Raw genomic sequence first — 24827 nt, 5'->3', positions numbered from 1 at the left:
CCCCCCCCCCCCCCTCTTTGCACCCAAGCCTAATTACTCGCCACGCCTCAACGGAGAACCAAAGCGCTGCGAGATCATCACCGATGCTAAAGTGAAACCCGGGCTCGATCGACATGGGGCTCTTCAGGTCGAAAAAGAAAGTGAAGAAAGCTTCAACGGGGGGATCTCAGGCTAGGGACAAATGGCCACTGCCGGCAACTCAGTACGGGTCGCCGCCGTGTTGCTCGTCGACCCAGGCATCCGTCCCTGCTGACTGGCACCTCGGTGACCCTGCTTCCGAGCAGCATTTCCCCCCCTTCCGGCCGGCAGACCTTCGGCCTCCACACTCCGTCGGAGCGCAACCGGCGACTTCCAGCCAGCATGCCGCAAAGCCACCCATCATCGTGAACCAACACCACTACTACTTTGGAACCCCGCCTCCCTCGCGCCCGCCGGCGCCGACCCGCGTGTCCAGTACGCCTATGAGTAGGCTGAATCTCGACTCTGCAGTAGACTTGGCCAGGGATGTCTGCCAAGAGACGGGCCAGCTGCTCGAGCATGCGCTGCCGACGTGGCACAGCTACGGGAACCAGCTGGTTAACCAGGGCAACCACCTAGTGGAGGGGATATCGAACCGCGTCTACTGGGAGACCCATCAGTTTCTGGACGGCGTCCTTCCCTCGTGGCACTGCAGCAGGGGGCAGCTGATCCAGCAGAGTCACGCCGTCGTGGACGAGATAGCCAACCGCTTCGACAGCGTTCTGACCAAGATCGATCAGGGGGGATATCGTGGCAAAGAACACGACATATACGCATGGAAACCGGCGCAAGCTCTGGCTCAGCCGGAGCCACCAAGCCCACCACCCGCCGACAGAAACCCACCACCACCACCAAAGTCCAAGAAGAAGAGCCAAGGCAAAGCTCACTCGAAAGGCCAAACGAGTGCCGCGGCGGGGATCGTCTCGGGGAGCCTCTTCTCAAAGGTGGACTGCTACGCAAACTCGAGGTTGCCCATGAACCTGCCACCCCTGAAGCTGTATGCGATGCTCATCCCCCGGCTCTCCTTGGGTTAAAGGAAGGAAAAGAAGAAGAAGAAGAAGAAGAAGAAGAAATAAACACACCTCAACTGACGGAGCTGGCAGGTACATTCCAACATACCCACTGCTGTGTCTCGCGGCGCAGTATTCGGAGAGGGTCTATGAGCCGCCGAGAGGTCGTGCAGAGCGAGACACGCACGTGGCCGCCGACTGGCGGACGGGCACCAAAGCCATGGTGATCAAGTCAGTCCCCATGGACACCATGAACACCATCGTCTTCGCCATCCGCGGCACGGCAACGTTCATGGACTGGGCCGTAAACCTCGACACGACACCGACGTCTCCGGCGGGCTTCTTGGTATGTCCAAGCCTTCTTTTTTTTTTTTTCCCCTTCTGTTTCTTCGGTTCCCTCCGCATCTCCGGGTTGTAAGGATTAGATTACTGACTTTGTGGTTTTCCCCCTGAGCAGGACGACCCCGACAACCTCTGCCACGCCGGCTTTCTCTCGGTGGCGCGCAAGATGGTGACGCCCGTGGCCCGCCGGCTCCGCCAGCTGCTCGAGGAAGACCCGTGGCGGGCCTCATACTCGCTGCTCATCACCGGCCACAGCGCGGGAGGCGCCGTGGCGGCGCTCCTGTACAGCCACATGCTCTCCGAGTCGGACGCCGCCAAGAGCGAGCTCACGGCCGTGGCGGGCTTCTTCAAGCGCATCCACTGCGTCACCTTCGGCACGCCGCCCATCAGCCTCATGCCGCTGACCAAGCCGGACAACTACCTCCGCCGGCCGCAGCTGAGGAAGAGCATCTTCCTGAGCTTCGTCAACGAGGGCGACCCGGTGGCGCGGGCCGACAAGGCCTACGTGAAGAGCCTCCTGGAGCTCTTCGCAGCGCCCCGGCCGCGGGTCGAATCCGTCGTCGCCACTGCCGACGACGGCAACTGCAGGGGCGACAAGAAACATCGGCACGCCGGCGACAAAAGAGCAGCAGCCAGCAGCAGAAGTTACCGAAACAGGCCGTGTCCGACCAAGCCGCCGCCGCCGCCGCCGCCGCCGCCGTCGTCGTCGTCGTCCTGCCCCTGCCCCTCCTGCTCCTCCAAGCGCACCAAGCGCACCAAATCCACCGACCCCGACCCCGATCCCGATCCTTATCCGGCCGGCCCCGTGTGGAAGGTGCCGCCGTGCACGCTCAGCTGCGCCGGCCGCATCGTGGTGTTGCGGTCGGGCGACCGCACGGCGCGGCGGCAGCGGGGAGGGCCCGAGGCGACGACGGTGGAGGAGCGGCTGCGCGAGGGCGTCGTGGCGCAGGTCGTCACGGACGAGCAGCTGCGCGGCGTCGTCTGGGGGGATCCGGTGGCCCACATGATGCGGCTGTACGCGGGGCGCATCGAGGTGCTCGCCGTCGGCGCGGTCACCGGCGCGGGGTATTGAGAGAGGGCACTGGGAAGGATCGACGAACCAAGGATAAGGATAAGGATGGGATGGAGCTCTGCTTCTTTGCTTCACTTTTCCATTCTTTTCATCCTCTTTCCCTCTCTGTTCTTATCTATCTTGTTGTTTTTTATTTTATTATTATTTTTTTTTGGAGTTTGCGTTCTCAGCATGATACCACGGAGTTTGATGTCGCGATGGCTAATGTGTACATGTACGCACGTGCATAACATCTCGAAGGAATAGTTTTTAATAATGATGGCCTGTGGCGCGATGCTGTGCATGACAACCAGGAGAAGGTCAATAGGTCCGTATGTATGCATTCCGTAGAGTTCATTAGGTATGTACGTACTGTATGTATGTACATAGTAAGGTATGCACCTAGGAAATGGATAGTATTTATTCTGGTACCTGTATCTTCGAGCAAGTGTTCGATTGAGACTTCTGGGCCAGGCGTTCTTTGCAAGACACTTGAGGATGGCAACTGAAACAGAAAGCGCCGGTATCAATTGAAAAAGCCGAAGAATTACGCCATAAGAGCCGGGGCAATTCCCGCCGAGCCGATAAACGATAACTAACGTTGTCACTGTGGGTTTGCGACCGGGGAGTTGACCCCTCCAAGACGGAAAGCCTCTGAAAGCTACCCCGCCAAAAAAACGCGCCCGAATTCCAATTCCTCGACGTTCGTTGTCCCAACCCGCAATCCCTGCGAACCCGGTCCGCCAACGATGGAATTCGACCCTAAGCTTCGTATGTTCTCATATTCTTCCCTGCTCCGTGTCGGACACCGTCCCTAATCCGCGCAGCGTCCTACTCGACGGGCGACCCAACGTCGTTCGCCTGGCCGACCGCCCGCGAACGATGGCCCATCATCATCGTGGGTTTGCCCAGACCAAATAAACGCCCATGGCACACCACCTCCCCACAGCGCTGCTAACGGCACTACAACCTTTCTCGCAGACCCAAGCGATTGATGACACCTACCGGACCGTGGGGTCCTGCGACGACGCGGCCAGGCAGGAGGAGGGCAAGAAGATCGTGGCCGAGCTCGCCCAGCTCAAGTACGAAGTGCAGCACGACCGGGCCCTGACGTGCGTTTGACCTCCCCTGCGGAAGGACGTCGAGGTTGGCCGTACAGGCGCTGATGGTTTAATTAATTTTTTTTTTTTTTTTTCGCGTGTTGGCAGACCAATCCGAGACGATGGCTATCCCGACGTGGCCGTATACAACAAGGAGCTAGAGCAGCTGGGGCCCGTCACCTGGCTCAAAGCCCCCTGGCTCTTCACCGAGTGCTACCTCTTCCGGTACGTGCAGCCGTGATGTACTTGATACACTTCGCGTCGCCCCGTCCCCTTCCCCCTCTTCCCCCCTCCCCCCCCCGGTTTTTTTTTCTACTGTTTCTTTTATTTCTCTGCTAAACCGCTAAACCCCGCCATCTTCACCATGACCTGCCCTCCAGCCGCATGTCGACCTCCTTCAGCCTCTCGACGCACTGGAAGAACTACGACGTGTTTGCGCGCCAAAAGATCAAGACTTTCCGGTCCTCGCGGCCGGCCGTGCTGGAGCTTGCGGCGCGCTACAAGGAGCTGGTCACGCAGCTGCGCGCCGCCCGGTCCGCCAAGGCGGCCCCGGACCCGGAGGCCGACGCGCTCCTGTTCGCCGAGATGTGCGAGGTCTGCCTCTGGGGCAACGCGACCGACCTCTCGCTGCTCACGAGCCTGACGTACGAGGACATCCAGAAGCTGCAGGGGTCCGAGGCGAGGCGGGCCGCCGAGAAGAACATCCTGGTCAACGACCTGCCGCAGGCGTACGCCCACCTGCTAGCGGCGGCCAAGCGGGACGAGCAGCAAGAGCAGCCGCAGCAGCAGCAGCAGCAGCAGCAGCAGCAGCAGGGGCGGAAGGGGCGGCGGGTCGACATTGTGCTCGACAACGCCGGGTTCGAGCTCTTTGTCGACCTCGTCCTGGCCGGCTACCTGCTGTCGGCGGGGCTGGCCACGACGGTGGTGCTGCACCCCAAGTCGATCCCCTGGTTCGTGTCGGACGTGCTGCCGGGCGACTTCGCCGCGCTGCTCAACGCGCTGGCGGACCCGCGCGCCTTCTACGAGACGCCCACCGACGAGGACCGGCTGCAGGGTCGCGAGCCCGAGAAGCTGACCGACGTCCAGGTGGCCGAGCTGGCCTTCCTCTTCGACGAGTGGAGCCGGTTCCACGCCGAGGGCCAGCTCGTCCTGCGCCCGAACCGCGTCTGGACGGGGCCCGGCTGCTTCTGGAGGTTGCCAGCCGAGGCGACGGAGCTGGTGGACGACCTGAGGGAGGCCGAGCTCGTCGTGTTTAAGGGCGATCTGAATTACAGGAAGCTGGTTGGCGATGTGAGTCTGCCCCCGCTATGTTCTAATCTTTCTTTTCTCTCTTGCTTACGCACGTTTCCCCCCCCCCCCCCCCCCCCCCCCGCAACCAACCCGTAGGTCGCTTGGGACCCGACGACGCCGTTCCCCGAGGCCCTCGGCCCGCTCGGTCCCGGGTCGGGGCTCAACATCCTGGCGCTTAGGACGTGCAAGGCGGACGTTGTGGTCGGGTTGAAGCCCGGCCAGGACGAGAAACTCAAGCAGACGGAGGGCGGAGGCGGCGATTCAGGGGCGCGCAAGTGGGCATGGAACGGAAAGTGGGCGGTCGTGTCCTTCTCCAAAGGAAAGCGAGACTAGTTATCCGGGTTCAATTGTTTTCAAGGCTGCAGTTGAGCCATTATGGCTGGCCTTGGCTCCGGGCAAATCAAGACAAACAAATAGACCAGGTGCATTCTTCACGTGAAGAAAACTGTAAATATTTAATCATCCTTTCAGGCTCCAGGCCAAATCAAGATCGTGATCGGCCGACCCGCGATGCCATCAAAATTTTGTGCCTTCCCTCCTGTACCACTAAGTACGGCACCTCGAGGTAGATTGAAAGTAATTATCTCATGTAGGGCGCCTCTGGTTCCAACGGCCGTATTCCATCTCTCCTCTCGGGTTTCTTCGACTGCCTTAATGAATAATTATCCGGCTTGGGGATATCACCAGACGCACCTGGATGTTGGTTCACCAGGCGGACCAAGCTCCGCCGTCCAGCACCTAATTAGCTGCTGGTCAAGTTCAAGGGATGCGCATTATTAGTAGCCATACTACTAGGAGGGCGTTAGAGCGACCCAAGATTCCCCATGCACTCAAGAGAGTTGTCAATGCTCGATCTTACCGATGAATAGATCCACAAAGAATGCGACATTCGTCAAATGATAATTAATTACACGCTTTCTACCTCGGTTCAGGCTTCCTTGTTTTTCCTCTTTTAGTCCGCGTCATCCAAGAGATTACTGCTCCGTACCGTGGCCTGCTAGGTAAGGTGAGGTAAAGGTAGCTTTTCGCTCGTCCTCGCGAGAGCCAAGTGCGGTCCACCTCGTGCGTCAGGGAGATCCGATCGTCAACAACAAATTAGCTCATCCGCTGCGAATTCATGATACTATAATTAACCATCCTACCCGGCCGAGAGCAAGGTGACGTAGTCGTGCAACAGCTTGGGACTGGAGGGGTGTTCTGGTGCTGAATCGATCTCGCTGTTTCAGCTTGGCTACCTACCTACCTACTCCGTAATAGGTAGGAAACCTTGTGAATTGGGTGGAGTTTGGGTACCTACCTACCTAGGCAGGAAGGTTGCGTGCCAAGCAAGTCCATGCAAAGGTGAGACCAGATTTGTCAGTGAAAACTGAACAAAACGTAGAATCGGCGTACGAGATCAGATCGGTGAGGAGGTCGTGAAAGGTGTACGATTTGATTTTCTTTCCCCTTCCTTTGCTCTTTTTCTCCTTGGTCTTATTTTTTGGTTTTGAAATATATTTTTTATTCCGTATTTCCTTTTCCCTCTTTGCCTTTTTGCTTAGCAAGAACTTCCCTTGAACTGCCAAGACGCCGACAAGTGTCTGGTAATTAGCGGCTTAAGGAAAGGGTGTTTAGTTTTGAAACCGCAAGCTGTTTCAGTGCTTGGACACAACAAGCAAGTCGAAAATGTACCTGGGATGCGATCGATCTTCGAGAAAGGTTCAAGATCTTGAGCTGGCGGCAACGGGATTCGCTCTCGAGTACGAAAATCAAACTGCTTAACCTCAACTGTTTGCTAATACCTCGGTCTCGAACGACAAGACAGCCCATGCGTGAGCCCCTGGAGAAGTCCCAGGGGAATCCTGGGAGAGCGGAGGCCGCGAGGGTTCAATGGCGTAGCGCACGTAGCATCGGTGGTGATGGTGATGCATCATGGCGTCGCCCGCTGGTGGGTTTCAGTCGTCTTCCCCCTTCTAGATTTCCCTTTGAGGGCAACGTAGTTAAGCAAGTCAGATGTAACTAGATGGATCAGAGTTGGAGCTCAGACATTCGTCGCCGCCTCGAGTCTGAGAAGTACGTCAGCACGATGGAGTCTTGTGAGAGCGGGATGGATGGAGTCGTGGTAGGAGACCCCGCGTGCGTCTCACCTACTGCGTAGGGGAACACTCTTGGCTTGGCAACGGTCACAGGGGTTGCTTTCTCTAATTAGCTCTCAGGCCCATGCGCTGCTTTTTAATTATAGAACGCTTGCGTTTTGTGTTGTTCTCCGTGATCGACGACAGCGACGTGCCGGCCGGTGATGCCCACTGTGGGTACGGTGACAATTAATTACTACAAGTATTAGTATTAATTAATTAATAATTCCTCGCCTTAGTGTACCCCTAGGTAGTATGCATCACGATCCATGCGTAGTCGATATGGGTCAAGGTTCGGAATAGATCGCCGGCAAGCGCAGATCGACGGGAACTGGGATGCATCAAGTACCCGTCAAGGGGTGTGGCTGTGCGGTACCCCAAGAGCCGCAACACCTGAACGAGATCGTAAATGATGAAGTAAATATCGGGGGAAAAAATGAAAAGAAAAAAAATTGAGATGGTTGTTTTGGGTAGGTATAGTGCAGAGACTATCATCCCCACCCCCTGCCATTCTCCTTCTCATTACCTTTTTCTACTTCGTACGGAGTATTTGCTACTAATCCGTACATAGTAGTATTCTGTGGAGCCCCACCAGATATGACACGAAACGTTGAGGGTGCGCAGCCTCAGCGGTGTGTGAGCGTTCGCCTGTTCAATCGGCACCCACCATGACCAACGTCCTATCAATATGCCTCTATTCTCTAATTACTTTTTCTGCTTCCTTATTGACTGCTGTCATGAATTCCGTGAGATGGAAATAAAAGACTGTGCCGATCCCTCGCCTGTCTCTCTGCGTGTTTCAGTGAGAGGAGCGAGGGCTGAACGAGGCGACCACCGGGATTCAACGGGATAGGTCGGGTCAAGGCGGGCAGGAACTAGTGTACGGGGACAGTGAGCGGAATTCACGGCCCTGGGCTGCTTCAGCTGTGACGAGAATCAGCCTCGAGAATATTTATAGAAGCTTCAATCAGGAAATGTTCCCGGCGTCTCCCGGGCTCTTCTGGCGAGGACTCGAGCCCTCGGTACCGAAGGCGAGGCTGGGTGTATGTACCGGGGCAAGTAGCGCCAGGGGTAGATTATAAATAAATAGGAAGTAAACAAAAGGGAAAGACAAGGCGATAATTAATGGCAAGCACAGCCCTGTCATAGAAACCCTAGCCGGCACCTGTGGTCAGCCTTATCGACCTCTTTAGGCAAAGCCAATGTGCCAATGACGTTAATTGGGTGCTCCATCGGCGCCGCCATACCATTGTTGGGGGAGGGCGGGCGGGAAGAAGAGAGGGGTGTGAGCGAAGACCCATGTCTCAGCTTCGTGTCACTGCTGTTTCGAGCCCGCACCCGCGCTGGCCCACGCTTCTACCGCGCCCCCGGCGGCAACGCACCCGCGCTCGCACGGTTAGGTCCGACTGCCACGTGCCGGTTTCCCCCTCTCAGCCTCCGCGATGGGCCCGCGTTGGACGGGGGAGCGTTGTCGACACGGGTTGCCAGCACGGTAACCAGAGACACAGGGTCGGGATTCCCGAGCGCCTGGGGATTACCCCCAGATATCCCCTGGATGACGACTGCTTTCCTTCCTCCCCCCTCGCCCCCCTTCTTCTCCCTCCCTTGTTACTCTGGGATCAGGGCTCTAAAACGAAAACTACCGAGGGTTTCGGTCTGAGAGTTTACTGAGCCACCTCAGGGGACCCTCATCATCCACCCATGGCATCCACCCATGGCAAGGATGTCGAGGCCTGTCCCCCAGAACCAGAAAGAGAGGAAGAGGGGAAGCGGGAACGGGGGGGGGGGGGGGGGGGAGGGGTGGGGAGAGTTGGCGGAGACCGGTGTGCTGCTGACGAGGGCGTCACACACGGTGACAACGTCTCGATTGATCTGGTTGACTGCCTCGCCGCGGCTGACGGTCCATATTCCCGACAACAATGTCAGCAGCTCATTCGCGTGTCCTGGGCGGCCTGCTTGGTTCTCGATCATATATAAAGGAACTGGACCGCACTATCAACATCCAGATTTGATAGGTGTGCGTGGAAGAGTCGCCAACGACGTCCGGTTGTGCTTTACATTGCCGCGCGTGTTGCCGCCGATACCCAGTCAACCTGAGCATCCGTTAGCCCTCTCGCCGTCATCCTCGCGCTGCTCAAAAACGAGTCACTTCCCGCAGCACGACATCATATTGATCTTCACCTGCCTGATTTCAGGTTGTACTTCCTCGACAACCACTCGACCACCTCGGCGGCGCCCTTGAGCACCTCCCAAGACCACAGTCTTATCTGAGGATCTGTCAGCCATCAACTGCTCCCCTTGTGTGCCAGCAAGCACGAGCGTCAATCAAGGTGGTCGCTATTAACGATATTTAACCTTATTCTTGTTCTCATCGCCTGGGGTGTGCTTCATCGGAGTCGACCGATCCCTACCATATTAGGAAAACTCTCCTGGAGGCAAATCCTGCCGCATCACCTGGTCCTATCCGGGAGCGTACTATCAGCAATTGCCTTGTTTATACGCGGAAAGAGTAACGAGTGTGCGGCAATTATTTCTCGGCTGAGAGGAGAGCAAACGAGATATCCGAGGCCGTCAACATCGACGACATCCATCTGAGAGGCATCATCTACTCACCGCTTGGACTCGGACTCTGCTCGGAGGGATCAAAAGGGGACGAGCGGCCGGAGAAAGGAAGGAACAGAAGAGGAAGAGCGCTCCTAGGGAGGAGAAGGGGACAAGAAAAAAAAAGCAAAGGAAACAAACCGAGGAAAAAAAAGGGAAGGGAAACAGCACTGTAGAATGTGTCACTGGAGCTACTCCCACCACCACCGTACGTCGTCTCCACCCCTTCCGCCTAACCCTCCCTTTTTCCTCCACCCCTTCCTCCGGGGTACTATCGGTCATTGGTTTGGGGCAGGCTCGGAGAGACTCAGAAATGGCTGTGTCTCTTCCACCGGAATGTCTTTCCGCCCGCCCGCCCAGTCTGGACCGCGAGATCGATGACGAGGAGGGCTAGCTAGAGCTCCGCGCTCTATGCCACTGATGCTGACATTCTCGGACTTCGAGCAGACCTTCCTCCCTGCACCCAGCCGATCGAGATGGTGGTCAACTACAACTACTGCCAGGATGCAGTCGTCGACCCGGTCACGGGCGAGGTTATGCCGTGCAAGTACACCTACTTTGGTGACGACGCGGCCATGATCAATCAGGTGGACTATGATGACCCATGGTGCGTAGCGTTGCTCTTCGAGATGTTTTTTTCTCTTCCCAATCTTGTGCTCCTCAGCCACCGTCCAAAACTAGGGAAGCAAAAATTTAGGAAATAAAAAACCGGAAAAAGAAACAGAAGGAAAGAGCGAGGGAACAAAAAGGATAAAAGATCAATGAAAAGAATAAAATGGAAAAGTGGAAAACTCACCCACTAACATCGACCTAGCGCGACAGGAGGTTGCCTCATCTCGCCCGCCTGCGAGTCCGGCGACTGCCGGCTGGCCCAGCTCGGCGGCCGCTGGGCCTGCTGCCGGTGCGGCGGCCGCGGCAACGAGTACCGCTGGTGCCAGCACCGCCTGCGCGCCAGCCCGGACACCTTCTGCTACCACGTCTGCTGCGACGCCTGCCGCCCCGACCCCAGGGGCTCCGACCATGACTCTGACCCCACTACCACCCTCGGCCTCCGCTCTCCTCCTCCCCCTCCTCCTCCTCCTACGACGACGACGACGACGACGACTGCCATAACCACTACCGCCTACGCCGCCGCCGCCGGCTTATTCTCTCCTGGATTCTCTTCCTCTTCTTCTTCGTCTTCAGCATCTTCTAAAAAACCGAAGCGCAGGTGACTGACGCTTTGGTGGCGTTCGCTATTTCCCTGCCAACATCTTCTTTCTTCGTTCTTTTCTTCTTATTTTCCCTCTTCTTCTTCTTCTCTCATCCTTCTTCTTTCGTTTTACTGCGGTGGCTTGCTACAGTCTTTTTCTCCATGTGGTGACCCTTTGAGTAACGAGTGATTTCGAACCAAAAATATTTCATGTGATGGTTTTTTTTTGGGGGGGGGGGGGGGGGGAAGGGGGTGTATGCGCGCACGTTCACGAGGGAGGAAATGGGAGAAAAGACAGGGTCGTTCCTTCTTTGCATTATTATTCGGACAAAGCGACAAACTACCATTTTTGGGCGGGGGCCAGGAAAAAAAGAACGGAAAGAGCGCTCATCACCCAACAAGGGAACGCTAAGGGGCATTCATGTTCACGGGGGGACTAGAGGATCAGGGCACACTCATGTAACATACCATTTGTCAGGTCGTTAAGGCGGCCACGGCTTTCGGGTTGCTTGCTCCAAGGGCCTCGGGTCGAGATCGACCCTGCCTTTCTTTTAGTTGTCTCTCTTCTTGCCTCCTCTACGGAGTTTACAATCTGACTTTTTTTTTTTTTTTTGCTTTCCATCTCTCTATTTACACAGCAACCCTACACTAGATTACTACAAGGAGAGGGGATTGGTTTTCCGCGCGCCAAGCCCGATGTTCGAGACCGGCCCGAGCGGCAAGTCTGGTGCCACTTCCCCGTTTCCGGACCTCCAGACTTTGGCCCGTCTGTCTCAGACTGCTTGAAGATCATCTACAAAGTATGGAGGTATAGTGTTCTCTACTGTAAGCCTCGGCTGCCTCCGCCGCCCGTGGCCAGTCCAACGCACGTGTGTACTCCCTACATGTGCGTAGGTCGATGGCTTGTGCTGAATTGCAAGCAAGCGAATAAATGAATCTCGGTGAAGATAGAAGGGCCCTCTCGCACGATCGGGACCTGGCAAGCGGTCGAAACCAAGTAACGCTCCGGTTAATCTCGGCGATGGCATACGTGACGCCTCAACCAGTCACTTTCGATGGTCCTCTAATCATATTACTCACTCGCCGCCCTTCCGAGTAATTATTTAGGGGGGTCAAAGTCCAATTACTTGCCTATCACGGGCTTCGGTGAACTGCATCTTGGTAAGGTCTGAACACGCAAGAAACTCTAACCAACCCACCACCCAACCATTTCGGTAGAATGGTCGCCTTGTGCTTATTGATCCTGAACATCCGAACACTCATTAACCACGCGACCAATGAACCACCTGTGCTGGGCTTTCCACCCCCTGTCCACAGGTCAGTGAAGTGCAAGTTTTGGGCCGTTTAGTTTTGGGCCGTTTCCTTCAATGGCTAGTTGAGCGTTTTGCTCCTTGATGGTGTATATATATGTGTGTGTGTGGCGGGTTGTGTGATTGTGTAGTTAGGTAGTGAATATGTCCCTGCACCGTGCGGAATACTCTATATGTCATCCGTATTTACATACATACAATTAATTGCACAGTTCGACAAATCGCTTCAAACAGCTCTCTCGGGAGGGCGGAACAGCAGGCCGGCGGGTGGTCACTGCCGCTGACTGATCTGCACCCGTTCTGAGCTAGTGTGTCGTGCTACCCAGTAGTGTACAGAGTACCTGGTACGCACATGGGATCCTACGGCCCAAAAATAGGCACTTCCCAGACGAGACCGGCTCTACATTCAAGGGGTGTTGATACGCCGATGCTAGCTTCTTGATTGCGGGCACAAAGTGTGGAAATTACCATGGATGAATGGAACGATATCATATTTATTTTGTGCCATAGTAGCCAAGTGATGCTGGGAACCGAGGCGATGGGATGCCCTGGCAGCCCATGTTTTTGTCCTGCAACCGCCCGCAAGGCTACATAGGTGCTTACCTACCCAACGTCCGGTACACTAGTAGCTTCTGATTCCAGGAACCCGTCCGACGGCTTGCCGGACTTTGCTGGTCATAGCAGTAGGGGAAGTTAGCGAAGGTCGTATGCTACTTACTATATAAACGGGTAGCGCACGTAAGCCCTCCGGCCCGTTAAGTGCGTTGCCAGAAGTCAGGCAGAGGGCAGTTTTCAGATGCCGATGACACAAGGCCTCGAGGTCGTCGACGGGTGCGAGATCCGGCGCACATAATTAATTACCACCTTCCGCATCTCGCCCTGATTATGCGTGGCGGCGACGGGTAGCGCTGTGAGACAGTCAGTCCCTTGTTGCGCTGACCGTGTGTCAGTCGGCCTATCCATAGTCTAAGGCGAATGGCGTTCACAGCAATCTGCCTTGATTTGCCTGTCCTCGGCTCCGAATCCAAGATATGAGGCTTGAAGGGGATCCCCTTCACCAGCCTTGAGGATGGTATCGTGCCATCGTCTATTACACTGTTGTCACGCATTCCGCTGCCTCGGTAACTAACGGGCGTATCTTTGAGAAATGCCACGAATAGGTACCGTATGCTCGACAGGAATGACAAAACTCACACATCTCATTGTAGCCCCATGATATTTCAGTGAGCAACTCAAGCTTGTATGTGATGAACACATCCCATACGCATACCTCATGAACAGGGGAGGGGGTGTGAGCGAATGCATCACGCCTTGTGTCCCAACCCGATTGCAGGGGGGAGAATGGGGGGGCAGAGGGACACCAGTTTTTCGGCGAGGGTGTGATTCCCATCTGGGACTAGGAGTAATAAGGTAACAGCCGCCCGCGGCGTCAGTGATCCAAGAAACAATAAGGAGAGCATCGAGGTTATTGCAAATGGCCTGAAGCACATCGCACAATGGCCGGCCGACGGCTGGATACCCGGAAATTTTCTCCAAAGCCTTCCTGATAAATGATGGGGCGGGTTCTGCTAAGAAGTGCAGAAAAGCAAAGCGACGAGCCACAGAGCCGGGACCTAAACTAAGATCTCCACTGCTCTACACCAACGCAAACGCGGGCAGCGTAGGCACCGATCGCTGCAGCCCGCATCCACGCCGTGCATATGCAGTCCTGTGCTGTTGTTACCAGTTCCATGGTAGACGTGCCGGGGGATCAGAGTGGCTTGGGCTTGCCAGATCTTGTGTTGCATACCCGAGGCAGATCCTGCTGCAGTCCAGTCACTGATCACACAATGGCATTATTTGAAGGGCTGATGAACGAACAAGGGCGAGTGCGCAGGGATCAAGCCCGAGAGTTGCCATCCTGGCGTCGATCCCCCACCCCATTGAGAGCATTTCCTGAGATCGTACGCGGTTAGTCTCACGAGGTTTCGTTGCTTTTTAGGACCAGCAAAGCTGAGATGCGAGGCGATAGCCCAGATAGCTTAGATGGTGGATCAAGAATGGCCTCGTTGGAATGTCGATCGGCCCGGAGGCGGGAACGCCAATCCGCCCTGTCGCGTGTACTCTCGCGGATTGTGCGCATGTGCATACGCACACTCCACTACAGATAGAGCAGTGGAGTATGCGCACATACACCCCGTCGCTCTCTGCCGGGTGAGCGATCGGGGTCCAGATCTGGTAAACCCGTCTTGGGTTGCCCTTGAAAGCATCTGATTCGTCAGCACAGCACCGGGACGCTATGCGCCGTGTGATCAGCCAGTCGATCGATCATTCGGCCATCAGAGCACCGTATACCCAACGACAGACTTAACAGTGTGAAATGGTTGTGGGAGAAGAAAAAGCTAAGCGCAAAATACCGCACTGCGATGCTGCTAAGGGTGTGATTGTGAACATCCGGAACTTACGCCGCGGAATCTCGGGGATCTAACAACCTATCAAGGATATTAGCCTCGCTCATCACCAGAGAAGCGAGGCTCCCCAAGTGCAGATCGACCGCCTTGATGAAAGGCCTCAGAACGAGTCCCCCATCCCGTTCTGGGCTTGCTCTTAGCCATCTGCCCCGGGGCGGCAGCTGAATAGCAACCGACCCCGGCCCTCGCTCAGTGATGCGAACGGGAACGGTCCGAAATGGTCCAACCGCTCGGGAGACAGATCGCAGCCGTATAAATAAGCCCAGGTGGTCTACTTCTTGAATGTTGGGCGTCCAGAATGTAATCCGAGACTCCCGTCAGCGAAGGGCGGAATTCGAAGGTCTGCTTGGCAGTCCGACCACCTATTGACCAGCAAGCCCTTGTTGAATATCCAAATTCCTCTCTTATCCTTTGTCGACCTCAAACCCAGCCATGTGCCACGGGCACCCCTACCACCACACTTGCGGTCACCAGTCCGTGAACTGGCACTACTGTCCCTCGGCGCTCATAGACTTGGAGACCGGTTATGAAACACCATGCCACAACACCACCTTTGCCGCGTCCCAAGCATCGGCATCGCCTTGTCCACTAGCAAACTGCGACTTTCGAAGCGCAGGTAGTGGCGGGTGGACATGTTGCAAGTGTGGAGGGCGTAACGATAGCGGGTGGTGCGTCAATGCGTCACCCGAGCCGAGATGGGAAATGAACCCGGTCACAAACGAGTGGGAATGGTTGGATAGGTGTGATCACGGGTGTTGTCGCAGCTGTATCAAAGATCGTAAGTCCGAGTGCCCAACGTTGTGGCCAAGGGGCTTGTTCCCTGCCGTCCGCTTTTTGCAGCCGTACAGCCCTGACATATTCTCAAGCTCAGACTAGCTCAGGTGACTCTAGCGGGAAAGACGGAGGAAAGGGGAAAGACTCCCAGAAACACCGCCAACATTCTTCGGTCGCTTCGTCCGACGTGTACAACATCGAGCTGAATTATAGCGGGAAGGAGGGCAAAGGTTCCTCGAGACACGACAAGAACACGAAATCGTCGTCTCAGAGAAAGTGAACCGTGTTTGCCACAAGTGCAGATGGAGTTAAGTGTGCAGGATACGGAGGCCGTAATGGTCAAGCCTGGTGTGCAACGGGATGGTTATGGAGGAAAGAAGGAGATTCATCGAGCCTTGAGGTAACAGGGAGAGAGTTCCAACGGGGAGGCTTATCTGTTTTCTGTTTTTGTCCCCCTCGAATCATCGCTCGAAGACTAGAAGGGCTCGCAAGAGTCAGCGGCTGCGGTGGTGGATTTTGGTCTGGGCATTGTCGTTGTGGGCGGTTATTGTGTTTTTCGTCGAATAATTATTTAATCGTAACATCGTGCATCTGAATGGATATGTGAGCTCCAGTCTAATTGTTGATGTGCCCAAAGTTATGAGAGAACGATGGCAGCTTGGCAGCCGAAGGAAAAAAAAAAAAGGCGTGTACGGTACACTCTTACCGGAAAGCGTCTCCTTTGTCTGTTTGGTTTGGCTCTTCCCTTCTCTAGAATGAGAGGGAAAGCCGGGGCGCAGCTCTGGGCGGAGGAAAGCTCAAGTCGGATTGCCCACAATGGTCGCCAGCAACTGCCTAAATCAGATCCAGGGTGAAAAGACGCAAACGGGGAACAAGTTGTGTTTTGATTTTGTAGAACACTTAGGCCATCTCAGCTCGGTTATTTGCTGGTGTCACAACACGAGGAATGCCGCTACGCGGAGTTTCCGACTGCAGTGGATTCCCACGTCTAAATTATTATGCAGAACCCCAACCTCGACGGAGAGCATGGAGCAAGTTGATTCGCACATTCCGGGTGCTACCTTTTTCAGAACGATTCCGAGTTACGATCTGTGTCCCAACATTCGTCACGGATGTCTCGAGATGCAAACCAGTTGCAATGATCGGGTGTCTCATGCTGACTCTTCGGAAAGGATCTTGGAACCATTCCTGCTAGCTGTGTCCACGTACTGTTTGTTACGTTTCTGAATGAAATCGAGCCATTCTACATCCCTCGCTCTTCAAATATACTTTGTCGAGTACAGCTAATTAGTCGTGAGATCTAGCCGGTAATTATGTGATTGAACCGTAATTACAACACTGGATGACTGTGCAACAGAAGTGGTTTTTTCCCCTTCTTTGGAATCCCTCCCTTTTTAGGCCGACACTAGATAGGTAATTAAACAAATAAAGTTCAACCAACCGAGAATTAGGCAAGGCCTTTACGAAGGTTGAGCCTGTCATATTCAGGCAGTAATCTTGTCCAAACGTCGGCACCGATCCGTTCGCATCGGTAACTGAGTGACAACCTACTGGGGACTGCTAGCCATGTGTACTGTAATTACACTACGGGGTACGGAGTAGTCCGTACTTGCAGGACGTGTGGGCACGGGAATGACTGCGCTTACAGGTTGTTCCGAGCTCGACGTCCATGTCTGCGTACACTACACATGGAGTCCCCGTATACACAGCTCTCCATACGCGAGTTCTTTGGAATTGTGAGTCCGAACTGCATAAGCAACAAATTGCACAACCGGGTAGTTATTTTCCGTGCGCAACCCCCTCTAGCAGGGAACTTGGAGATTATGTACGGATGTACTTCGTAAATCCGTACCTAACATACAGATCCATACTTACTCTGAGTAGTACCTTAGCCAGGAAAGGCACTGCAGCCCATGGATGCCACGTGCGTGTCTTCGCTTGACTGGAGCATCGGCAAAAAGCGACAGCCTGGGTGTCATCAAAGGGACAACATATACTACCTTACCATTGTCTTTAGGCAGTTGTTACTATGTTAGGTTGGTTGTTTCATGTGTAGATTCTGGCAGGAAACCACCGAGAACAAAACGGCAGAGAAACATTTTAAGACTTCCATGTGCCCAAAACCGGGCATCACTCTCCGCGCACCGGAGAACATCGCGCATACACCGTGCTACACCGTATTGTTTTGAGATACACGTACTCCGTACGGTGTCAAAATTGTCCTCATCTTGCCCTGCTGCGGGAGTTTGTCATGTTAGTGGGGGTACGTGTACGGGCCGGCTTACACCTCCAGGACTCTGAATCCTAGCGTGGTACGTGGGTCCTGCGCCAAAAACGATTCAGAATCCTGGAGGAGGTGTAGATGTGACAACTGATCTTAACAAGACTGGAAGCTGAAGTCCAAAGGTACTTGTCTAAGAACGAACGATGATGAATGCGGATGGGGTGAAATTTGCCAGCCACATGCTCGCTTCGGACTGCTCAGCTAGCGCGTTTTTGCCACAAGAAGAGCAGGAATGACCGCGCTTAATTCTACGGAGGATTCCGTATCATATCTCGGTGCCTCCGTTCCTGGCGGAGATAGCCCGGCAAAGGACTGCTTGACCCACTTCGGTAGAACAAGCGCAACAGAAACCTCCACTCCGTTATGTACAGTACAATGTACCCCGTAGGCTGTACTGTGCGTGTTTCAATATCCGCAACCTTCGTTCTCAGCATCGACAATACTCCGTACTACATACTGAGTATAACAATCGTGATGGTACTATCAGGTCCCAGGTAGTCTCTCAGGTCAGATATCGGAATCTTCCCCCTCCTCATTCTCGTCGCTGGAGGGTAAAGATCGGCCAAAAAGAACCCCTGAGACCCACTTTCGGTGCTGCATGGCACTGGCTCGTTGGACGTTGTTTACGGGCTGGTCGCACCACCTGCAGCCATCCCACATGGGCGTCCTGTGCCCCCCCGCCCCGCCGTTCCACCGCCTGGCGGCCGCGTTAGTAGTGGAGGTGGTGCCACTTCCTCCCGTTTGGCCCTCTTCTTGACCATCTCATCTTCAGCCGACGCTTCTTCTGCCCGCTCACCTCGTTCCGACCTGATCGGCGATATTCCCCAGGCACAATTGCCTGCACAACGACGCTCCTTTTTCTCCACGTAAGAAGCACCTTGTAAGAAAGGGTGTCTGCGAGCGCAAGCGGAGTCAGCCAATTTCCAACCCCGGACAACGTTGCTCTCGACTAACTAGCCCTTGCCTTGGGCCCCCCGGCGTTTCAAGTTTTGACGGGGTCATCTGCCACGCTCCGATCATCAACAAAGAAATTTCGAGCACAAGCCCGGAACTCCTCCGTACTGCCTCTCCAAAATGCCGACCTCGCTGGAATCTTCGCGCCCGATTATGGCCCCTTCGGTTCGTGTCTTCCCCCACCGCACCCAAACAGTTTCGCCCGCCCTTCCGCCTTTTGAAAGAGCCCACTCCAGAGATCAAGGAGGAAAAAGACCGGCAGATCCGAACGTTCCCGCGACGCTGATAGATTTCTAACTCTTTTTTTACTCGATACTACAGACCCGCACGTCGGTCCGCTATTCCACGTACAGCATGAACGCGCCGTCCATCACCCCGACCGTCCTCAGCACCGACAGCGTGACGGCCGAGATCCGGCCCATCGTCGACGGGCTCGAGCGCCTCAAGAACCCGCGCCTGGCCGACCAGCGCGTGCTCCTCAGCGAGGAGAAGACGACCAACCTTGCCAAGCTGGCCCTGAGCGCCAAGCTCGAGCGCGCCCTCGGCCGCCGCATGACGAGCCAAGACGCCGTCATGCGCCCGCGGAAGCCCTCGGTGGTCGAAGTCACTTCGGAGAAGGAGAAGATGTGAATTCGTTCGATTCGGGAGGACGACGTGTGAGCAAGGAGATGAAAAGCGCCCCACGCGCCAGGCCGCATCGATCTGTGGGGGTGCCGTGATCGCGATACGAGAACGTCCCACGCCCGGGGTAGCGACGGTTTCTGTTTGGAACTTGATGAGACAGGACATGGGACGCCAGATTGAATACGACGGACTAGGGACGCCAATCTATCTATAGGGGAGGGCTAGTTGATCAGCTGCATGTTTTGGGTCTCTGCGTTTGCTTGTTTGGATTTTGGGAATCACAGCGTTGGGAACTTTTCTCGTCTTAGGGGAGAAGGGAGAGAACATGATGGGTCAATCTGGGTCGCGAGAGTTGGGGCGTCTTAGGTGGTTCTAGATGGGATGCGGAATGACAGCTGTAAGACCGGCATTCTTGGGAATATCGGAGCAGCTGCCTGGCCAAGATTCTGAGGTCATTACGCCAAAGGATGGGGGGGCAGCTGGTTCAGGGCAGGTTAAGAGTAAACCATCGGGAGACGCTCCCTTTCCTCGTTTCTTCAAGTCCAGTACGCGTCTATTCTTGCGTGCATAACGAGATTCCCTAACGCCTATCCCGAAACGTTGAACGACCCATCGTGACCTAAGGAAACATGAACGAGCTCTCTTCTTGACGAGCCGGGCGGCCATCCCCGCGTCCTCCCGACATGGGCGAGTCGGTGCCATTCCTCCCGTCGCAATCCTCCTCCCCTCGCCGAAGCAGCACGCCCCATCAGGCATCCCTCTTCGCCTTCTCCTCCTCCAGTTTCGCATCCACTTCTCTCAGCAACTCAATGAGCTCCTTCTCCTCGCCTTCGAACTCGAGCCCCCGCGCAACCCACTCCCTCGCCTCGGCCAACCTGCCCATCTCGACGAGGCAGCGCCCCCTCCTGAACCACGCTTTGGCGTTGCCTTGTCGCTTGGCCTCGACGCTGGCCTCGGCGTCGACGGCCGCCTCGGGCCAGTTGCCCAGCTGCATGTGCGCCTGCGCGCGGTTGCTGTACAGCGCGTGCACCTCCTCGCGCACGAGCTGGCTCGGCTCCCAGGCCGGGCGCGTCAGCGCCATCTGCAGCCCGAGAGTGTAGTACTTGATCGCCTCGGCGTACCGCTGCTTGCGGTACTCGGCGTTGCCCGACTCGCGCAGCTTGTTGATGTTGGCGCTGCGCTTCGGGTTGACGGGCACGGGCGGCGGGGGCACGGTGTGCGGCGCGTCGAGGGCGTGGAGGGAGCGGTGGAGGGAGTTGAGGGCGGCCAGCTCTGCCTCGAGGGCGCGCGAGGCCGGCGTGTGTGCCGCGCTGATGGCTTTCGACTTGGGGTCGATCTGCAGCGGGATGAAGTCAAAGGTGTCTAGGTCCGACATGATGGCGAAAGGCGCGTTGCAGCGGAGGAGGGTGAGGCAGGCGATGTGTGTGTGCGAGCGCGCTTGGGAATCCTAGAAATCTGAACTGCCGTGTCTCTCTCCCAAAGAAGAGAAGACTTGGGGTAAGAGCTGCCAAGGTGGCGTAATTGAGCGACTATCCGGGTGACTTCAGCTCTCGGTCGTAGTGGTAACGAAAAATTCGCCGGGAGAGTACGGGATCAAGGTATGGAGTATGATTCTTCGTGTTTGTCGTTGCATGCGGGTTGGATATTGGGTGTCAGGTCGACTGCAGACTGCCAGAAAAGGACAGCTGTGAATTGGCCTACCACTGCATACCACATTCGCAAGTCCCTGGCTTCCCGGCAATATCCCAGATTCTTATCTTATCGTCCTGGCTTGTGCAACAACATTCCGATGACTAAGCCATCTCATCAGGACACACACTTTGCCACTTTACCCCTGGCTCCAGTAAACAATTCCCTGCACCTGGAATGACGGGAGTGCGAAATGCCCGAGGCTTGTAGTAAGAAGAAGAGTGAAGGACGAGAATTAGCATTCCCGGTGGGCACGTGGAAGGTGCAAGAATGGCACCAGATTTCAACATATGCACCGGTCATCCACTTGTTAAAAGCCGGAAGAAGCCTATAACGCACTCAGAGCTGCAGTTTCGGGAACGCACAACTTGCCGCCCTGTACAGTTAAAGGATACATGACCCTCATTCTAGTTCAAGCCGCCACGTTCATTCCCTGCCAACACTCGGCCTCGCACAGCTGAATATCTCTGGTGGCTTCCAATACCCCTCGGACGATTGATCTGTCACGAACATCTTAGAGATCCAAAAGAGCTCATTTTCCCAACAGCCTTGATCAGGCGTCGTTGGAATCAAAGGCACTAAGCTGAGTATGAGTAACCCTCACGATCCTCAAGTAGCCAAACAAAGCATCAGCAAGGCACTCACATTTTTCCTTCAATAGATTCACGGTAACCTTGAGGCACTCGACTTGGTCGGGCTCAAGAAACATCAGTGTCGACTGTCCAATGTCATCCCAGTCGAAGTTCATGAGGTCGCAACGCTTGAAGTATTGCCAACGGGCTAAGAGCATGGCGGCGCTGTGGTGCACGTTCTCGACGAAGCCAGTCAGCGGATTGTCGAGGTTCCCGTACCTGGTGTCCTACTGAGCCATTAGCCAGTGTCACATCGGAGAGTCGAGCAAAGGAGTCCTCACAAGCTGGTTGCCTCTAGAGTACTGTTTGGCGTGACGATACCGATCTTGAGAAGTCCGAGCGACCTGGTGGAGCAGGAGAAACGTTGCCAAGAAGACGGTAAACCAGGCCTCCTTGTTGCTTGATGCAAGGAAAGTATCGAAGGTCCGGAGAACTTCTGGGGCCAGTTTCTTGTAGATGCACTCGTGCCGTATGCTGTCAAACTGGGCGACGATCATTCGGGATACCAGAATCTTGCCGCGATGCGGGTTGTTGGGGCCAAAGCCTGGGCGCAAGCCGAGATTCTCGTCGCCGTCGAGCCAAGCTGATCCCGTTCCATGTCCTGAGGAGATGTGGTGAGTGCCACATCGTACGGTAGACTTCAAGGGAAGGTATCACTTACGTATCGCAAACCAAAGCCGGACGATTTTTAGCAGGAAGTCCTTCTGGTCTGGATATTTCCTCGCGTTTGCCGTTCCGCTGTCGTCTCCGGATTGGGCGAAGGACTATTGAGGAGGTCAGTATGAACAGAGGAGCTCACGCAGCACTGAATCATACTGAGGAGGGATCGCAATGTGCCGCAATCGTATGGAACACGTGCTTCACGAGATCGTCCGACTCTTCGCCGACTGTCCGCAGCCCTTCGAGGGCGTAATGCTTGACGTACGCGCTGAACTCCTTGGCTGTTTTCTCAACATCGGCGAGACAAAACGCGCCAGTATCCTGAGCCACAGGAACGCCATTCTCCAAATAGCACCAATGCGTCTTGTCGGTTTCCCTCGGTTTGAAACGTCGAACCTTGAGGCTCATCGGGTGGTGACAGAGTCCCTGTGACATTCTTATCTCTATGGGCTCGTCATTATAGTCAACTATGTTGACGAGCTTGGTGTGGTCGAAACGAGTGGTGTAGCCCAAGCCACCAGCACGGTATATGGTCATCGAAGTCAACTTGAACCGGACGCAAGGAATGTAATGAATCGTCTTCTTCGAGTCTCTTCGGACTCTGCGACACGTCTCACAAGGGGCGAGTGGGTTACTCTTCTCGCTTTTGTTCGGAACGCACTTCGACACAATCAGTTTCGGGGTGCTACCTGAAAGACATGCCAATGGTCATCACTTACACGAATCCGCTGGTTACGGCACCGCAGACAGGCACCGATGCTCCGCGTGTTTGATGTCTGCCTCCGCAGCTCTTCCTCGAACCGAGCTCGCTTCTTTCGGTCGGGCGGGCCTTCGTTGTCCAGATGATCCTCCGCCGCGTCCGCGCAGTGGGAGTTCACCGGCGCATGGGCGAGCGCCGATCTTCCCTCGCCCGTATCAGCGAGTGTGGAAAGCTTTCCTGTGGCCCAGGCTTCATGATCCAGTTGTTGGTCGATCTGGCCATACGGTTCCTGAATGACTCGTGTTGAAGTAACTGCATCATGGTTCTGGGTGGGATGAAGAGGGAGATGCGGCGTGTGGATATCAAGCGCAACGTTGTCTGCAGCGTAACCAGCAATCGGCCTCGTGACAGCGCCAGCCGTTGCCACCACTCCCGGCTCTTGTGTCAGGGTCCGATACGATCCTCGATGACCTGTCACCGATGATCCGTAAATCGGTTGCCCGGCAAGGATGAAAGGGTTCACGCTATCCCAGTTCCCGGCAGGAAGTGCAGGAGAAGAAGGCAATTCTGTCCCTGAGTACGGAGGCGGAGTTGGAAGTGAAGCGAAATGGTAACACACAGCGCTGGCCTGAGACTGGTCGATCGCTCCCTGGTTGGCAAGTGGCGGTGCGACTACAGATGGAGGCAAGGGCCGGTGATACTGTGCTACTTGTGAAATGCCAGCGGTGGCCTGGTCTACCGCTTGACCGGGGGCCGCTGTACCCCACAATGACTGTGGCCCTGCCCCAGGTTCTCCAGGATAAGAGGGCCCAGGCATCCAATGTTGTGTTCCAGGTATCGGCACCTTTGCTCCTGCTGCTGCCGCCGCAAAAAACACACGGGGGGCCTCGTCAAGGCTCGCTGATTCTGCCGGCATAATCTGGTTGGACATGTACTGTATATACAAGTTCCCGGGCAAGTCCGGCACTGGGCTCGCCGCCGCCAGCCCCGATATGTCGTGTGCATGGCTAGCGCCTGGAGTTTCCAAGCCAAGAGAAGGCCTTATATGCCGCGCATCGACATCTCTCTGCGGTTGCTCGACGTTGGCCTGCTGCTTTCGAGAGACTCCTGTACAGTCTATCTCTGTCGGTCGGGTAGTTGCATTCGCGGGGCTGCTCGGTAGCGCGCTCGGGACACCCTAGGATTGCGAGTCTGATGTTAATCACGGTTCGAAACTGCCTTAGTAATAAGCGGAGTTAAGAGCGGGAGGTGGTGATCATGTACGGTTGCATGCAGAGGCGAAGACAAACTCGCGGCATTCATTTTCGTTGACGATGTGCATCTAATGCCTCTCAATCAGGCGTCACAGTCGGCCCCTCCTGGCTGCCAATCCCGCAGAGACTTTGGGCGCAGCACCGGCGAGGCAGCGTAGATTGCGACGGTTCCGGTGCCGCGGCTTTGGTTATGGTCGGTGGTAATTTCTAATTGGCGGCTAAAGACAGGAAGCACGTTGTTGGATGTCGCGAGAGCCGCGTCTTGGATTGCCTTCGCAGACGGTGTGGGTGGTACAGCCGCAACAGGATGTTGAATTCAACATCCGAATGGGGCGAAAGGTCCCGAACTGGCCAACGGGTTTCTTCTCAATACGGAAAGGCTGCGCGAGCCGAACCGCAAAGACGGCAACCCAGCAGTCTCTTGGACAGGTGTCACAGGCGCAACCGCAAGGGGGACAAGCGCCGGGTCTTCTTGGTTGTCTGATGAAGTTACAGGCGCAGGATGTGAGAAGCAAGACCAGGGCTTTGGGAGGAGACAGGCCAAAGCAGGCGCACCCGCCAGGCCGGTACCCAACGAGAGCGGATGGAGGGTCGGAAGGAAAGACAAGCCGTGACTCAGGCAACGAAGATCGCGTGCCAAGCAAGAAACTTGCAACGCCCCTTTTAAAAGATCAGCCTTGTCAGCAGCCGGCACACAATGTGGCGTCAGTTGCTCCCTGGTCTTAGACAAGCCGACACCTTGTCAAGTTCGTCCAACATACAACACTGCGAACACAACA

At 55.5% G+C, this 24827-nt stretch overlaps 8 protein-coding genes across 8 annotated transcripts; 6 read left to right on the top strand and 2 right to left on the bottom strand.

The window, feature by feature from the left end:
* Window positions 1–113: 113 nt before the first annotated feature.
* On the top strand, window positions 114–2442 carry P884DRAFT_271742 (uncharacterized protein; the record flags this gene model as incomplete). The annotated part of the gene is made up of 3 exons (XM_069442463.1): window positions 114–1015; window positions 1122–1374; window positions 1486–2442. The coding sequence occupies 3 exons, from the start codon at window positions 114–116 to the stop codon at window positions 2440–2442; spliced, it is 2112 nt and encodes a 703-aa protein (XP_069295361.1).
* Window positions 2443–3170: 728 nt separating this feature from the next.
* On the top strand, window positions 3171–5144 carry P884DRAFT_271741 (uncharacterized protein; the record flags this gene model as incomplete). The annotated part of the gene is made up of 6 exons (XM_069442462.1): window positions 3171–3192; window positions 3249–3319; window positions 3403–3533; window positions 3630–3746; window positions 3902–4811; window positions 4908–5144. The coding sequence occupies 6 exons, from the start codon at window positions 3171–3173 to the stop codon at window positions 5142–5144; spliced, it is 1488 nt and encodes a 495-aa protein (XP_069295360.1).
* Window positions 5145–9703: 4559 nt separating this feature from the next.
* Window positions 9704–10740, top strand: P884DRAFT_207123 (uncharacterized protein; the record flags this gene model as incomplete). Its single annotated transcript, XM_069438767.1, has 3 exons — window positions 9704–9734; window positions 9974–10133; window positions 10341–10740. The coding sequence occupies 3 exons, from the start codon at window positions 9704–9706 to the stop codon at window positions 10738–10740; spliced, it is 591 nt and encodes a 196-aa protein (XP_069295359.1).
* A 4068-nt stretch (window positions 10741–14808) lies between these two features.
* P884DRAFT_228764 (uncharacterized protein) lies at window positions 14809–15797 on the top strand. The gene is made up of 2 exons (XM_069439731.1): window positions 14809–15256; window positions 15345–15797. The coding sequence occupies exons 1-2, from the start codon at window positions 14911–14913 to the stop codon at window positions 15530–15532; spliced, it is 534 nt and encodes a 177-aa protein (XP_069295358.1). The 5' UTR covers window positions 14809–14910; the 3' UTR covers window positions 15533–15797.
* Window positions 15798–18311: 2514 nt separating this feature from the next.
* On the top strand, window positions 18312–19385 carry P884DRAFT_60542 (uncharacterized protein). The gene is made up of 3 exons (XM_069445984.1): window positions 18312–18447; window positions 18565–18655; window positions 18812–19385. Exons 2-3 carry the CDS (start codon window positions 18611–18613, stop codon window positions 19118–19120), a joined length of 354 nt encoding a protein of 117 aa, XP_069295357.1. The 5' UTR covers window positions 18312–18447; window positions 18565–18610; the 3' UTR covers window positions 19121–19385.
* A 277-nt stretch (window positions 19386–19662) lies between these two features.
* P884DRAFT_262737 (uncharacterized protein) lies at window positions 19663–20794 on the bottom strand. The gene has a single exon (XM_069441690.1). The coding sequence runs from the start codon at window positions 20487–20489 to the stop codon at window positions 19863–19865; it is 627 nt and encodes a 208-aa protein (XP_069295356.1). The 5' UTR covers window positions 20490–20794; the 3' UTR covers window positions 19663–19862.
* Window positions 20795–21229: 435 nt separating this feature from the next.
* Window positions 21230–23612, bottom strand: P884DRAFT_206842 (uncharacterized protein; the record flags this gene model as incomplete). The annotated part of the gene is made up of 6 exons (XM_069438748.1): window positions 21230–21381; window positions 21449–21662; window positions 21717–22036; window positions 22097–22199; window positions 22252–22755; window positions 22815–23612. 6 exons carry the CDS (start codon window positions 23610–23612, stop codon window positions 21230–21232), a joined length of 2091 nt encoding a protein of 696 aa, XP_069295355.1.
* A 603-nt stretch (window positions 23613–24215) lies between these two features.
* On the top strand, window positions 24216–24618 carry P884DRAFT_262735 (uncharacterized protein). The gene has a single exon (XM_069441689.1). The coding sequence runs from the start codon at window positions 24356–24358 to the stop codon at window positions 24530–24532; it is 177 nt and encodes a 58-aa protein (XP_069295354.1). The 5' UTR covers window positions 24216–24355; the 3' UTR covers window positions 24533–24618.
* The last annotated feature ends 209 nt before the right edge of the window (window positions 24619–24827 follow it).

The sequence above is a fragment of the Thermothelomyces heterothallicus genome, assembly GCF_042370625.1.
Source record: "Thermothelomyces heterothallicus CBS 202.75 unplaced genomic scaffold P884_scaffold_22, whole genome shotgun sequence".
Classification (NCBI taxonomy): domain Eukaryota; kingdom Fungi; phylum Ascomycota; class Sordariomycetes; order Sordariales; family Chaetomiaceae; genus Thermothelomyces; species Thermothelomyces heterothallicus.
Note: the sequence above shows the minus strand (reverse complement) of the source record. Positions and strands in the feature narration are given on the sequence as shown.